Below are 17,512 nucleotides of genomic sequence, written 5' to 3'. Positions count from 1 at the left end.
GAATGTACCCCTGCCAACCGAGAACAGCTCAAAAAAGGATCTGAGGAATAAATACCCAAGTTCACTCTCTCCCACTGGTGCTTTCTTTGCTGGTGCTTCCCAGTTGGGAGCCAGAGGGTAATGGAGCCCAATGATGCAATACACAAAATCACCCTCCCACTGAGCAGGATGGAGAAGCATGGAGCATGGTTCTAGAGAAGCAAACAAAATACCCACAAGGCAACTTCTAATTTTGTAAACACAGATTTAAGGGCTTCATTTTGAACCTCAAAGGGCCATCCACCATTGCTCTGGCTCCCATACTACTTTTCCACCTAAAGCCACCAGTTTATGCTCTGGTGTCAGTTCCTGCTAGCAGAGCTCACACCCTACTTCTTGTAGCCCCTGGAAGGTCATTCCTCCTAGTCCCATTTCTATGCCAGGTTTTCTCACTATCAGCTCAGGTAGACCCGTTTGTGTGTGTACTTCCCTTTCTCCCCCAACTTGTAGAATAAGATAGCTTCACCTTCTCATAAAGTTCTTTTAACAAAAAGTAACTGGGCAAACAATAAAATAAAAAATGTAATCTTTATTAGTTTCGCACATTTTTAGTGTTGGTTAGCATCATTTAGGGTAATAGTAGCATTTTCCAGCATGCAGTTCACGAATACAATTTATCTAAGTAATTTTAAGAAAAAGAGGAGCCTATGGTTTGCTTCTGTAAGAAACACAAAATGTCCTGACATAATTGTCTATTTAAGTTTACTATTCTCTGTTCTTGTGGGAAAAAAAAAAAATTGCAGAACTCGCATTATATTTAGAGCAATCTAGAGCAGCATGACTCCAAAGAAATGAAAACATAAACAAAAGTTAGAAAGGAAAGGACAAAAATGAAAAATAAGCATTACCTTCAATTAGCTTGCGCAGGCACTACCAAAAATGTAAATAAAATTTTATACCCTTTTCCAATTGCAGAGCATAATTTGGATGTGACTCGTGAACCTATTTTGCCCCTTAAAATTGTGAAATAAGCTAGAATTAGCAAATGTAATAAAAAAGCAGAAATCTACAACTACCCAGTCTTGTTTTCTCTTCTTATTTAGCAAATGTCTTCCATGAAAAAGTGTTATGGACAGAAAGTAAGAAAAGTGACTGTGATATCAACCTGAAGATAATTTCCTCTTCATATTTATATACATAATGCTGAAAAATAAAATAAAATGACTTTGTACAGTATTTATATTTGCTTATAAAATTCTAAACACATTTTTTAACAGGTTAAGCAGTGTTTGTTGTTGTTTTTTTAAACATGTCTGTACAGTCTGGCTATACACCATATGTTATTCACTTAAAATTTAAAAATAACCAAAAAGCTATTAAAGTGCTGCAAACTATTGCTTAATGACTTAAAGAAATGAGATCTGCTGAACAATTTCCTTGTCTTTACCACTGACATATGGTTTCTCATAAATGAGATTCTGAGCAGTGGGAGAAAGCAGATACAGCAGCATGGTAGTAGAAACATGCACTGATAGCATCCAGTCTATCTATAATGGTACAGAATACATTATATTACCTGTGTAAAGCTTGCACTCTACATTTCTTGTGGTACATATTTGATGCAATAAATACTGTGCTTAGGTCATTATTTGTTTGCCCAAACGTGCACCACAGGGTAAAATGACTATTTACATAATAAATAGCATTTCATTAACATATACAGTTGTCAACCTTGCTGAGCTGAAGATGGCTAACCAAAGTGCAGGATTAAGCAGAAATTTATAAAGGGTTCTTTTGGTCATTTCAGTCTTCAGGGGAGAAGCAATGCTCATTTCTCAGTTGTTATTGTTTGTTTTTTTTTTTAAATACAATAAACAGAAACACAACATTTATGACTCCACACAGTTGAAGGAAGTTTGCACCTGCTAAGATTTAATGGCCTACCCCCCAATAATGATCTACTTGGTCTGGGGGCTGGATTTGACAAAACAAGATCAGCAAAGCACCTCCAATTATCACCCAATTACCCCTCCCAGAAAACACGGATGGAATTTAAGAACTCATTGTTTTCCTTGTGACTTTTTTTTTCATGCATGGTCTCTAAGTGCAGCATGCCCTCATGCAAACCACGCCTTTGTGCAGATGGGAGGCCGTGTGATTGCGCTAACCCCCAGTGGCATACCTGTTGAAGAGGCCCTTTGTCTATTTCACAACAGAAACCCCATTTACAAAAATAGTCACATATAATAAACAACATATGGATTAAAAAAAAGATGAATCCCCTAACAGATTTTGTAAAAATGTGACAAATGTGGCAGTTGAAATGCAAAGAGTGGATACAATTACTACACTAAAGTGTTTCGTGTTAAACAACCCCCAAATTATAGGTGTGCACCCCTTTGAACTGGTCCCTACAGTCTGAGTAGCCATTTTGTCTCTGTCTTCAGCAGTGTCAGCTGGTAGTGAGAACAGTAACCTCCTGTCGAGGTCGTCTCCCCTTTACACAGAGTCACAGTTTTCTGACAAGGGGTCACTGTCTTAGTGTAGGCACTGACCTTGAGTAGATTTGTGTAAAAACAGTCAGTTTGGCATTGACCTCCTCAAGGAGTCCTGTTGACAAAAATACATCACCTTCACAGGCTGTAAACAATTTGCCACCCAATTATTCTTATTTGTTTCCATTTATTTCCCTTTGGCTTTTTCATCTTTGCCTTCTTGCTCGTGTTTTTCCACGATTGGCTTTGTTACCCGATCATAAGAAGGTGGACAAGCTGCTGTGGACATGGTCAGGTCAGTTTTCTCCGTAATTGAGTTTTCATTTATTCTGTCAATTATCATGTCTTCTTTCACAAGAAGATTAGCCCCACCTTTGATTTTATTTTTATTATATGTAAATGAAGCTTGTTTTACAGTTCGCTTTAAAAGGTGGCGCCTGTAAGCACGCTGAATAATAACGGCAGACACCTCCTCTTGTTTTCGTTTTAAAGTCGTAGTTATTGGCTGATAAGAAACCTTTGATGGGTTGGAAGCCATGAAGCGCTCTTCCATCTGTATTCGGAGAGCATCCATCTCTCCACTCTCTCCCAGAACCCGCTTTGTAAAAGCAAATAAGATGTCAAGACAATGGATTCGGTCACCACTGACCATGGGCAAATCCATGGCAATGAGCTGGAGTTTGTTTGGTTGTGGCAGATTGAGGGGAGGTTCGAGAGCGGCTGCAAACTGAGATAGTTTTTCAAATTCCATGAACTGGGTGGCATCAGGATCAAACTTCTCCCAGACCTCATAGAACATCTCGAAGTCATCCTCACTCAGGGGCTCTGCACTTTCTTCCGTAGCAACACTGAAGTTCTCCAGGATGACAGCGATGTACATGTTCACCACAACCAGAAATGATATGATGATGTAACTCACAAAAAAGAAAATCCCCACTGAGGGGTTTCCACAGTCTCCCTTAACTGAGCTTCCAGGGTTTACTTTATTAGGATCACAATCTGGTGGTTTACTGTTGAGAATAGGTGCCAGCAATCCGTCCCAGCCAGCAGAGGTGGTAATTTGGAACAGGCAGATCATGCTGTTGCCAAAGGTCTCAAAGTTGAACATGTCATCAATTCCAACTTCCCTCTTAACATAGGCAAAGTTGGACATTCCAAAGATGGCGTAGATGAACATGACCAGGAAGAGCAGGAGGCCGATGTTAAACAAGGCAGGAAGGGACATCATCAGAGCGAAGAGCAGCGTGCGGATCCCCTTGGCCCCTTTGATCAGACGCAAGATTCGACCAATCCTGGCGAGCCGGATCACTCGGAACAGGGTAGGGGACACAAAGTATTTTTCTATCAGTTCAGCCAGAAACATGCCTGTGGATAAAAAATGAGAATACCAACCATTGAAGAAGTTATCCATTAAAATAAAATTACAGTTCTGTTAAGTCTCCAACATAAAGTTAAGAGCTTGAAATTCAGTTATATAATCTTAAATTTGACATACATATAATATATATCTGTCTATAATAATACTATAAATAAACCTTAATTTCGACATTCTGTATTAAACTCAACTTGAGGTAGACTAAATTGTCCTTTCTTCATCACCACCCCCCCCCACCATCCATGTGTTAAAGCCCTAACTCTCCAATCCCTGGTATTTGGAGATAGGGTTTTGAGGAGATAATTAGGTTTAGATGAGGTCATAAGGGTGGGGCTCTCACGGTAGGATTGGTTCCCTTATGAGAAGAAACACTGGAGAACATTCTCTCTCTCTCCCTGCCACATGAGGACATAGTGAGAAGGCAGCCATCTACCAGCCAGGAAGAGAGGTTGCACCAGAAACCCACCATGCTGGCAGCTTGATGTTGGACTTTTAGTTCCTAGAACTGTGAGAAGATAACTTTCTGTTGTTTAAGCCACCCAGTCTGTAGTAATTTGTTAATGGCACTCCAAGCTCAGACAATATTCAATAACAATTTTACAATACTTCTTGTCTTTGAGGGATGTCTAAAGACTACCTTTAGCTTATACAAAAATCCCAAGAATAAATCTAAAAAAATAAGTTAAAAATTTGAAGTCTGTCTGAACAGCAGTGCCCAAGGATATAAGTACACATTTATATGAATACAATTTACAATTTTTTTTTGTCTGAAATTGCCTATGGAGTCCTTATCCATCTAAAGGTATCTCTAATTTTTAATGCTGTAATTTTTAATGCTATCTTCATCTCTCCATGAACTTGGTCCTTGCCTAAGATTCTACTATAATATTATACATACATATATATATTCTGGTATAAATTTTAGAAGGATCCAAACTGAAGCTCTTACTGGTCTCCGGTGTCTAATGTTGGTCTCTCAGCCTGCTTCTTTTAAGCCTTTTTCTCCAATTGCCCTTTAAATAATGAAATAACGATTCTCATTCTATAAAGAGTAAGTTAGTCTAAGTACGTGTGGGTGTGTGAGAGGGAAGAGAAAGAGGAAGATAGATTGAGAGAGAGAAGAGAGGTGAATACAATCTTAGTACATTTTCCACAACTGATTACACCATAGATTGTTGTGGGAATCAAAGGCTACCTGCAACATATGGGTTACATATAAGACCAACTTCTTCAGAGGGGGTAATGGCATGAAAATCTCCCATTTGAATGGTAAAATGTTGACCCAATCATATTATCTGGTTTAGGGAAGAATGAATACTTCAGGCCCCAGATAGACTTCATCACTTCCTTTTAATGAGATGAGCTATTGCTCATGTATGACTAATAAAATGATGTCCCATACCAACCCACCTCCCCTTGTGCATCATTACTATAGCCCCATTTCAAGGTTATCTAAAAAATCTCTACCTGATACCCTTAAAGAAACTACCATCTGTATTTGCTAACATTTTGTTCGTATCTTTTTTTTTTTCCACTCTATACCTTTCTTTATCTTGCCATTAGCGTCCACTCCTATCTACATCCTGACCGCTCTATGTCTGTATATCTGAAGTAGTGTCTCTCCTGAGTACCAGAGTAAATTTCTAGTTCTCTTCTCAACAGAGGCATTTAGATGTTACACAAATTACTCAATGTTGACATGTCACACACATTTTTATCTTAGTTAATAGATCATTCCCTGTTCAAATGAATGGGAATTTACCATTAGATTCACTACAGTCTAAAATAGTTAGGCTAGGATACAATTCTACACATACAGTAAGAGCCTCATTTTGTAAGAAAAATAAACACACCTGGATGAAATACATAAAAAATTTCAGAGGAGTTATTTCTGAGTGGTGGCATGACCTCTAATTTAAACTTGACTGTTCCAACTTTTACTTTTCTTAAACTGAGCTTAAGAGATTTTAAAATACTTCTTACCTACAATGGAGAGAATAACAACCACAAAATCAAAAATATTCCAGCCTATGGTAAAATAATAATGGCGGAGGGAGATGAGCTTCAGCACACACTCTCCAGTGAACAGCACAATGAACACCAGGTTGATGCGTGACAAAATGTTAGTCACATAATCACTCTGGTCATCTGTTTCTACCATCATGGTGACCATGTTGAGACAGATAAGAATCATGATGCTTATGTCAAAAACTTGTCTGGTTACAAAGTCAAAGACCATTCCTTGAAATTTGTTCTGCAGGGAAACAGAAATGCTTTTAGCAACAGAGGAGTTTACCTGTACATATTAGCATCTGCATAAGCACTTTCTGCATTGATTAACTTTCTAATATTATACATAGTAACCACTGACCCTGAATTTCATAAAAGATGGCTTGCACATTAATTTTTAAAATTTAGCTATCGAAATTTCTATTTACCAATATGTATTCCACAGAATAACAATCCCTGTCAAAAGAGGATTTCTGATAAGAAATATTGCACACTACACACTTCCTTCAGAGGCACAAAATGCAGATTAATATATTAAGATTATGCAAAGTTAAGAAACCTGCTTAATTTTGTTTTACCAGAATATCCTATGATCAGTTGGTCCATGCAGCTACTTCAAAACACAGTATCTATTAACATTCCATTTGTCTTATTCTTAAATAATTATTAAGGGGAGCTTGGAATTTCAAGAACACATCTATAACATATGCATTTAAAGCCTGTGTATGGCAATATTGGTGTTCTTTCACCAAACAGTCCTTGCTGCTTGACACAAAACGCTGAGCCTACACAGGAATAATCAGACCAGAATGACATTCCTTATACTTTGACATCAAAAATTAATGTCTCTGTCAACGATCTGTGATTCTGCTCCCCATTTCTGCCACTTTTAGTCCCTGCCGGCCATTGCCTGGCTCATTTTCCAAGGCTACTTGGGAACTCTGAGGATTTCTTCTTCCTCCTCCTCTTCTTCCTCTTCCTCTTCTTCTTCTTCTTCTTCTTCTTCTTCTTCTTCTTCTTCTTCTTCTTCTTCTTCTTCTTCTTCTTCTTCTTCTTCTTCTCCTCCTCCTCCTCCTCCTCCTGCTCCTCCTCCTCCTCCTCCTCCTTCTTCTTCTTCTTTTTTTTTGGCTTTTACTTATTTATTTGACAGACAGAGATCACAAGTAGGCAGAGAGGCAGGCAGAGAGAAAGGAGGAAGCAGGCTCCCCGCTGAGCAGAGAGCCCAATGCAGGGCTCCATCCCAGGACCCTGGGATCATGACCTGAGCCGAAGGCAGAGGCTTTAACTGAACCACCCAGGCACCCTGAAGATATCTTCTATCTTACATTTTTCCTACACATAGTTGACTCATTTCTCTGCCGGTGTTAAGGCTTACCAGAAAACAATGTGTCTTTCTCATCATTTTCAAGAAGAAAACTATCGGCTAGCATGCTGTGAATGTCAGTAGCATTTTGTTCCCTAATATACCCCAGGAATTATTTTAACTCCTTAGATCATCATTACAAAAATCAATACAGTGTGGGATAAGCCTTCTCCATTTCACAGGAGTTGTTTGGTGGTTTTATCACGGAAACATGAGAATTGTTATTTATCATCATGAATTGTATTTATTGACCCTGACTTCTGAAGACATTAGTAACTTCTAACTTTACAGCCATATATACAAACAGTAGATACTAGAATTCTTTTGTTCTCCACTCTCCACTTGTTCTCCACTAATAGAGGAAATACCTCCATTAGAGGTATTTCCATACCTCTAATGGAAAATAAAATGGAAGTAAGATATTATTTCACTCAACACTTTGTCTGTTTGTTAATCTAACAGAAAATTGCATGTATTTTAACCCCATCCAAGGTTTACTCCTCTCTTTAAGATTACTTCCAAATACTCTTGAATTATATGACCAACTTTTTTTTTGTGCATATCACCTACTTATGGGTCTTTGCCATTTAGTTTGGATTCCAGTTGTATAATTAGAAATCCCCTCAAAACAGGGTGCATTTTGTTTCTTCTTTTTTTTTTGGTGGTCTCTCTCTTATTAAAAATTTTTTACCATTACTGTAAAAGACAAGAATTAATGAAGCTCTAATCTTTTCTGCTGGAAATGTTAGTTGCTATCTCTTCTATGAGAAAACCCATGCAATTTTTTGTTTTTGTTTATTTTTTCCCATATCATTTGATATTTCTTACTCCTGGTCGAGGTATAGGCTTTTGCGGCTTTTTCGATCCTAATTTTTTCATTGCATTATAGTATTTCTTCTGTTCTTCTGTCATAAAGATATCTTGACCTCCAAAGTATAGAAAAGAAAAATAAAAACTGGTTAAAACTGTGTCCCTTTGCACATAATTTTTCAATGTTAAAACAGGAAAGGGACAGTCAAAAAAGGAAATGGATACAATAATTATGCCTAGAATTTTTAATTTGAAAGATAAGAAATGGATTTTTTAGGCACTACGATATTATTTAATTCTCTAATTATCCAATATTGACTTTATTATTTTCATTATTATTTTATGGCAGAAAAAAACCCAGAAACTGAGAGGCCATATACTCAGTGAGTGGTAAAATTTGATTCACTGAAGCACGAAATACTCAGTTCCTAATGCTATACATACTGCTTTTCATAAGGTAAAGATAGTGATTTTCTTATTCCAGTGTAGCAATGCATTATAGTATGTATATTGCAAGATGGGTTAATGTTACTTATAAAATGCCACTTTCACTCTGCCAAGAATTGGAACAAATGGATAAAAAGGAAATGGGCTAAGTTGGTAGAAGAGTTGGGGATACATCAGAGATCATTAGCATGACAAGGATGTGACAGGCCAGGAGGCACAGAGGATTGCAATTTGGGCTAATAAGTGAAATAAAAGCCTGACATTGACCATAGAATATTAATAACAATAAAAGGGGATGGGGACAGGAATGTTCCATAAGCATCTCATACAATGGAAGAACTCATAAGAAGAAAATACACTGAATAAATAAGATGAAGGAATAGTAAGCAAAGGAAGAAATACAAGTGGCAAAAGCACTCAAAAACATGTTTAAACTGACTAGTAATAAAAGACATATTAATTCAAAACAATTTTCATTTATCAAATATGAAGTATTGCTGTTGGATGTCAGTGAAGCAGCACTGACCTGGGCACATCTGTATGGATATTATTATGATATGATTATAAGTATGATCAGGCACATTATATGGGAGAAGCAAAATACTTTAGAAATTAGGCAAAAAAGTAATTAAATACACATTTTTTTTGCACAAAGACTTTTGACAAGGCACTATTTAAATCATTGAAGATTAGAAACAACATAAATCATCAATCTGTTGGGAAATGGTTAAGTAAATTATGATAATGTATATACAAAGACTTAACAGAATGGAAATATACTTATGTTAAGTCAAAAAGAGAATTTATATATATATATGCAACATCTTTTTTTTTTAAGTAGGCTCCACACCCAGCATCAGCCCAACACTGAGCCCAACCCCGAGCCCCATGCTGGGCTTGAACGCATGACCCTGAGATCAAGAACTGAGCTGAAATCAAGTGTCAGAGGCCTAACCAACAGAGCCACTCAGGTGCCCCAATAATTTATAATTATAAATAAAATAATTTTGGTACTAAGAACATATACGGAAAAATATACTTTTTCCGTATATGTTCTTAGTACCAGAAAAGCATAAAATGTGAATAGTGATTACCCCCAAGTAATGATATTTCTTTACCTTTCATATTTTCTATAATGTACATATATAATTAAGATGATAAAATGGAAAAAAAAGATGATAAAATGGGCTTCATAAATGATAATGATAAAGAGCTGTTCAGCTCAACCTGGAACTAATAGTTTATAGTGAAATACCAGGGAGAAGGAGGTAGAAATTATACATGAAGGAAAAGGAACACTTGGAGAAGTGTATACCTTACGTCGTATACCTAATATATTTGTGAACATTCTAAGGGTTTTGTCTAGAAAGTATATTTTTAGGAGGCGAATTACAGGGATGAAATAACAAGTTGACCTTGGAAAAGAGACATGTGCTTGGGTTCTTTTCTAGTTTTTTTTTTTTTCCCTAATTATTCTTTCCCAAAGGGTTAGAAATGTGGCCCCTGGATTAAAAAAAAGGGGGAGGGAGAGAGAGGCTTTGTGAAGTTATTTAATAGAGGAATATGGAGCACAGTTGTTCTTGACTTTCTATACCCTGAAAGAGGTGGGTAGTGAGTGGCCGAAGGAAAGGATGCAAAATAGCTCTTAACATATATGCTCATTTGGCTTCTGAATCAAAGTACTCATTTAATGGAGAAAACAAATACTTCTACTATCTTAGTGGGAGAGAAAATATTAGAAATACTTATCTTCTTTTTTTGCTGGTTGAAATTATCTATGATGACACCAATAAACAGGTTCAAGGTGAAGAAGGACCCAAAGATGATGAAAATAACAAAATAAAGATACATGTATAGACTTTCCTCATACTTAGGCTGGAGCTCCACCTACCAAGGGAGAAGAGTTTGTAAAATATCACAATACATTTTGTTGGTGGAAGTCACTGGTGCTTTTTCATGAGAATAGAAAAGAAAATGCCTAGTAATACTTAGCAGTAATTTTCTTTTTCGCTCTGAATCAGCTATTCTACAATTAACCTTTAGAGATGTTTTCATGTAAACAAATATAGCTATTGTAACACTTTAGAATCTATTTTTATAACTATAAGTACAACTAATATCTTGCATTCGGATAGTAGAGTGCTAAATTTGGTAAATTTTTTAAAGTACTGAATTTCCATAATTTAAAAATTATTGGTGAAAAATTTTATTCCAGAAAATGTGTGTAGACTATGCTTAGACACAAACATTTGTGTATGCATGAATTTATCTGGCAAACAAGAATTGAGTTACTCACTTAGATGTTCAGTGTCATACCTTTAACATTACAACAGACATTGAATTTTTTAGATTGAGTAAACATAACTTGACATCCATCTTACAAATACTCGATTGATAATTTAGTCTTTGGATTGTACTTACAGTAAGTTATCAGTGAGCTACCATATATCACATAGTAAAGGGTAAATTAGTCACGATAGATAGTTTCCTAAAAATTCATGTCCTTCTAAAGATAACAGTTAAAACCAACCACACTCACAAAACAAAATTGTAGTAACAAAGAAATAACACAACTCAGGAGGATATCAGGAAAGTACTCAAAATAAAACTAAATCCACTTATGGGAAGTGTACATCAAAAAAGATAAGTGAGCTCTATCGGGTCAGTATAAATATTACAGAGACAGAAGTTATTTTTCATGATAATAGACTAAACAGATTGGATTTCAGAACAGAATGATGAAGAATAATAAAACATACTAAATTTTTACACAGTGTTGAAGAGCAGAGTTGGAATAAGCAGGGATTTCTGTTCTCTCCTTGAAGCCTGGAAGAGGCTATTACAGGAGAAACCAAATAAAATATGTCTTTCCTTTGGTGATACAAACTTAAGTGAAATGTTGATCATGAAGTGATAACATCGTTGGTAAAAGCTCGAGTACATTTATGGATGCTAAAATCATGTGAAAGAATGAATTTGAAAGGGATTATTATAGAAATCTAAGGATGCCTGGACAACATCCCTAACTTCTCTCACTATTTATGGAGAGTAACTATACATTTCAACTACTGACAGCAATCATATATTTTTCTCAGATTTGCTCCTCCACACCAAAACTATTCCTGATTATTTAATCAGTAGATAAAAAGAAAGCAAAATAGAAAATTATTCAACAGAAGAATATTCATCAGTTATTAAATATATGAATGCATTACTTTAACTTTCAAAATTTGTTTTGATTTATTTTAGTAAGATCATTCTGATAAACACCATTATACTTGAATATTAATTTGAGTCATATTTTTCCCTTTTTAAAAATAGTCATAATAGAATCACCCCATTTGGCTGCTATGCTCTGCTGAATTAATTTTAGTACCTAAACATATTATAAGAAGGTAGGATATAAGGAATACTTACATTTCTGGAATCAACTGCTGCATACATTATATCCATCCATCCCTTAAATGTGGCCTAATAAAAAGGACATGCATGCTTTACTTTGGAATAATTCAGACCTGATGTTTAATAAATATGCTTACTCATCTATTTTTTTTTTTAAAGGAACACTTTTGAAAGACATTTCAAAACAAATTTTACATGGATTTTGGACCAAGACCATATCTTAGTAAGACTTTTCATTCTTAAAACTCATAATAAACAAAATGATTATCTGATATATCCTCCTGCTTGATAACTAAGTCACAGATACTTCTCAAGTCCTTAGAGTTAATGGAATAATGCAAATCTGAAGTGCTATCGAAATTTGGTGGAATACTTTCAGGAAGCTTCACAAATGCCAACACACTTGACAATATGTGTAGCAGGCAATCAATTACAATTTAGATCTCCAGTCATTCACTGAAGCCCATCTGTTTGGTGATGACAGTGGCTGAAGGTTTAACATTTCTCTTGATCATAACAGTCTGAGGATCATATGGGATTATATAAAGTCATAATTGCAACTATTCCTCTAAGAATTTTGAAGCATAGCATCCAGAAATAGTCTTTTATTCTATTTTTTTTTCTCTGTAGTTTCTGATGAAAGTGAGTTAATATGGGCAAAAATGGAAAATAATACAGTAGACACTGGGTGTTCCAGATCCAAGAGAGATCCCACGTCTATTAAAGTATTGTAATTTGTTATTTGTCATAGGACATACATTTTAAACCCTAGAAGTCTGAGAGGATTGTTCTTAGCTAGTGAGCAAGTCTAGCAAAGCTTTCGGCAACTGTATCCTACCACATCTTTGTTTTCATAACACTAACACTCGTGAAGTGCAGGATGTCATGGCAAGAAAGCCAAGGAAGAGTGGGTGTGATGGCAGGGAAGAGAAACTAATGATTCTTAGCTAGAAAATAGAAGCTGTTTGTGTGTCAGAGAGGGAAATGTTGAATGTCAATGGCTGAGGTCAATGATAGAACAAGACCATTACACACTAGGTACAGGAACAGAAAAAGTGATTCGAGGAACCACTTCAATGAGTTACTCATCAACAGAGGTGATTCTGCATAAAGGCAACTATAAAGTAGTACTTTAGAGTGGTGGAATTTATTTAATGTCTTCCTGCAAGAGCTTTACCCTACATTTTCAGAATTATTTAGCATTTTAAGGAATTGCTTGAAAATTTTTTTCCTTTCTCAATTTTACAGAGGAAGTGATACACTTTAGTGATTTTTACAAATGTGGTTATTAATTAAGGGTTAGAATAAACTCTCAAGAAAATGTCATCGTGGGTCCACGATAATATTGAAAGAATTCATACTTGCCAGATTTTTTTAAATCCCTATTTTAATTGCATAAACATTCAGAGTAAGTGAGAAACATGGAGAAGAGAAATAGGAATTCCAACAAGAAGATGGGAAGAACTTGTGAAGGCATCATAGTACAGACACCTCTCAAAGAGATGCAAGAGGGTTTTGACCAATGCAGGTTTGTTTGCTTGGTTAGTCTCCTGGTTAAGCAATTGAAAACATAGTCCTGGGGAGTAGGAATGGATTTCTGCCCTAAAGCTTCGCGGAAACACAAGGAAAGAACTTTTATAGCCTTTTTTTTTTTTTTTTTAAGCTGAGTTTTCAGTGGCCAAAATAGAGCAAGATCTTTCTGTGTTTTTCAATCTGGATTCTGTTTTTGGCCACTGCTTTGTTGTGATGCAGATCCTGCCAAAAGCAGCATCAAATGCAAATCCTTAAAGGGCCACCACTTTTGCATTTTTATAAACTGTGAACTATTTTTCTCTTTCATAAATCAGCCTTAGAAACCCAGTAGGAAAAATCATGAATATTTAGATAAAATAGACTTAAGTAGCTGCACTGAACGGTCATTTGAAGTGAGACCACAGCTGCTTGTATTTCACTTCTGGGTTCAGGCACTACCCTGTGTTATTTCTATTTCACTCTGAGGATCTAACCCTAAAACCTACATATCATTCATTCCCCGATCTTCAATCCAAATCACACAACTCAGTAGCAGGTAATTGGCACAAGTTAGTTACAATCCAATAGTTGTGTTAAGTGTGTATGTTTGGGGAGGGTGATCCATCAGCGACAAAAGCTCTTCAGTTGCAATGGGGAAAATAGCATTCTTAACAAATAATCAATTTGTTCATATGGGAAGAGAGAACAATATGGGCAGGGAGAAAACAAAACCTTTGGGAAGAAGTCAAATAGCTGGTCACTGTCAACTATGCTGCACTGCATTCACACGGACCCAAGCTGCCACCCATCTGGGCTCATACACTTGTACTCCTAAATCAAAATTAGAAATAAAGTATGCTATAAACCTCCTTCGTAATAACTACTCTCTTCTTAGTAACTTAGATGTATGTCATTACTTTGTTATTATTCCAAACAATAAACAAATTTCAGAGAAAAGAGTGTTCACTTACAACTTGAAGCAAAGAGAGATACCCAAATCCTACATTATCAAAGTTTACTTTCACATTTTTCCATCGGGCAGTCTCATTTCTTTCTATTAGTTTTAGGCAATCAGAATGATTATTCACTTCGTTGATGTCAAACATGTCACCAGTTGTGGTGTTAATACAGTGGTAGAATTTGCCAGCAAACAAATTTACGCCCATGATGCTGAAAATTAGCCAGAATATAAGACAAACCAGAAGCACATTCATGATGGATGGAATTGCTCCTAAAAGGGCATTCACAACCACCTAATACACAAATGGAAAAAAAGAGAAGTCAGAATTCTTATTTGTTAAAAAGGAAAAGACATTCCCCTAGTAATCTTTGGTATTTCTTTTTCTTTTTCTCTTTCTTTCCTTTTTTTTTTTTTTTTGATCAAGACTATTCTAGGACTTAAAAGCAAAGCAAAAAAATCTTAAAATGAAATCCATTTGTTCTTAAGCAATACATTTAGGGAAACAAATATAGACAATATAACAAAGAAAGAAGAAAAAAAAGTTTAAAGAAAGAGAAGGGGAAGTACCAAAAGGTTAAAGGAAAGGCAAAATCAGAGGAATTTGCTGCCAGATGAAATTATAATATTTGTTGTTTATTAGAAAAAAGAGAAGTAGGAAATCCTAATACAGAAGATTAATTTTTAAAAAGGCAATATATTAAATAATGAAACTAAAATATTTGGACACAATTTGGTTTGACCAATATACTTCAATAAATTTAAAATTCAGATGTATAAATATAAAAATAGTATTAAATGCCTACTATAGTTTTGTCCTTAATTATTCATGCATTGCTAAGACTAATCATATTTTTGCATAAAAAGCAAGACAATTTAGCATTATGTATTTCATTAGATCATCACATCGTTTATTTCAAGCTCCAGTCATGTCAGTTGTTTCATTTACTGAGTTTAATTCAATAAACTTATTTTAAATGAAACATAACAGAAATCAGATTCCTAGGAAAGTGAGAGAAGGAGGGATGCCATACATAGATCCCAAATCTGATGTGATTAATATCAAATTCTGTGCTAAATAATTATCTATCCTTTTTCTATAGGAACATTTTTTTCCCTCTTAATTTTTGGATTCCAGATTAAAGATCTTAGTTTCATATTTGGCAACACTGTAGGAATGGCTGTCCTCCCTCCTCGACAGTACCCATTGGAGCTGCATTATGAGTAGCTAAGAGAGAAGATAAAAACAGGACCCAAGATGCTCATAAGCGTAGAGGATGCCTCAGACTTGAACATAGATAACTAAGTTACTTCTACCTGCATACTTCTATTATTCTTGTCAAACTGATCCAACATATACAATAAGCATCAAAATATGGTCTATTTGCCTTTTGATACCAGTGTATTTTTAGAGCAAAGTTTTTTGATCGTCTGTCCAAAAAAACAAATACATGAGCCAACTCCTTATGCTTCTGAGCTGTATTGCAAGTTTGCAAAGAACACTAGGCCTTATGGGGTTCCAAAACAGTGTGCTAAGTGGGCAAAAGGAAACTGTAAAACCACTGTTGGCAAAGGTAAGGAAACGAGCATAAACATACAGGATGATGGAGTCATCCAGAAAGATCCAGGTCATATAGCCTACACAGCTTACCGAACTGAAACATGGCACCTTACCTTACCTCATCTGCCTGTCTGCAGTAATACAGTTGATCAAGTAAATCCTTGTTTTATACATTTTAAATGTGTGGATACACTTAGATTTCTCTTGGATTCAAAATTTGATAGCTGGAATCAAGTTAGTTCTTTCCCTCACTTTCTGAATATTTTGTCTACCACCCAGATTAAAAAAAAAAAACACCTTATTTTTATTGTGTGTACACAGAGTACACATTAGAATGCACATTTGTACCCACAACAGCCAGTTTAGAGACTGGGCAGCATACTGGTGTCCTATACTTATTTCCTGAAGTTCTTTACATGTCAACCTGTAGGTTCCACACTTCTTTCTTCAAGCCCTTTCTCACCTCTGGCACTTCTTTCCCATTTTTACCGTTCATCCTAGCTCTGGCCTCTGATATTTCATACTGGCACTGTTGTCAGAGTCCTCTAACTTTCTCCTTCCTTTCATCTATGTGATATGAATTCATCATCCCTAAGTCTCACTTTAAAATTATTTAGTGGATCCCCACTGATCATCAAATATTTTCCTTACATTGGTATTCAAATCACCCCACCCATCTACATTTCTAGCTTAAACTTCCCTAGCCACCTACCCTCATGCCAACCCAACTGATACAATTACCAGACAACTGAGATGCCTTTGAAATCCCTTGCCCAGTGTCCCCCTTTCTGGAACATTCTTTCTTCTACAAGGTCTAGTTCACGTGGCACTTCTTTCATGGAGCCTCACTTCGCCCTCCACGTTAGCCTCCAAAATAAAGATGAGCGTTCCTCTTTTGAATTTAAGAATCAGAATTCCATTGCTGGCCAGGACCATAGACATAATTTAGTATGGTGTTCTCTGTTGGCAATGAGAAAAATGAGGCTAAGATAGATTAAATTCAGAAAGTAGACTAGAAGTAGCATCTAGTGCTTGCTCTTTCCATTCTACCTCACTCATTCTCCTTAGAGTTGCTCCCATTTATCTGGTTCCCACATTGCTCTGCATTAGAGTTAATTGCATTCCTGTAATCTTGACAGACAAGAGGATTTTTCTTTTTTTACCTTAAGATGCAAAAATATATTTGTGAATTCTCCAAGGTCTTGAATGCTTCAAATACGGGAATGTAACAGAGTACTTTGAATTTAGGGGAAAAATGGTTGAATGAATGAGTGCAGTAAAGATTAACTAAGCATTTATTGATGAAAACATAATTTTTAACGTTACTTTGGATATGAGATGAGAATAAAGAGCCGGGCACAACAAAAAAAATTGGGGGTTAGCCAATAAGTCTGAGCAGTTTGCTTTGGGGATTAGTTTTGTGTTAAAATGAACTCTCTGTAATTCATAATGCAAGTAAGTACTCTGAAGCAGTGTCTTTCAGGAAATGATTTGCAATGTTGGCATACATTTGGTCTAGAGAAAAGGTTTAATTTTATGAAGATAAAAGAACTAAATGTTGGAAAACATTTGGCATAGTATTGGGAAATTTACTATACAA

General features: G+C 35.8%; 1 protein-coding gene across 1 annotated transcript in view; it reads right to left on the bottom strand.

Annotated features, from left to right (window-relative positions):
• Positions 1 to 555: 555 nt before the first annotated feature.
• The window catches only part of SCN1A (sodium voltage-gated channel alpha subunit 1), a 144,565-nt gene continuing 127,608 nt past the window's right edge, over positions 556 to 17,512 (bottom strand). Inside the window, exons 22-27 of the mRNA XM_080799409.1 lie at positions 14,365 to 14,646; positions 11,897 to 11,950; positions 10,225 to 10,366; positions 8,051 to 8,148; positions 5,833 to 6,103; positions 556 to 3,839 (exon numbers count right to left, since the gene is read on the bottom strand). Of these exons, the coding sequence (XP_080655535.1) occupies positions 2,662 to 3,839; positions 5,833 to 6,103; positions 8,051 to 8,148; positions 10,225 to 10,366; positions 11,897 to 11,950; positions 14,365 to 14,646 (2,025 nt within the window). The 3' untranslated portion in view covers positions 556 to 2,661. The remainder of the gene's footprint in view (positions 3,840 to 5,832; positions 6,104 to 8,050; positions 8,149 to 10,224; positions 10,367 to 11,896; positions 11,951 to 14,364; positions 14,647 to 17,512) is intronic.

Source organism: Martes martes, assembly GCF_963455335.1.
Source record: "Martes martes genome assembly, chromosome: 3".
In the NCBI taxonomy this organism is placed as follows: domain Eukaryota; kingdom Metazoa; phylum Chordata; class Mammalia; order Carnivora; family Mustelidae; genus Martes; species Martes martes.
Note: the sequence above shows the minus strand (reverse complement) of the source record. Positions and strands in the feature narration are given on the sequence as shown.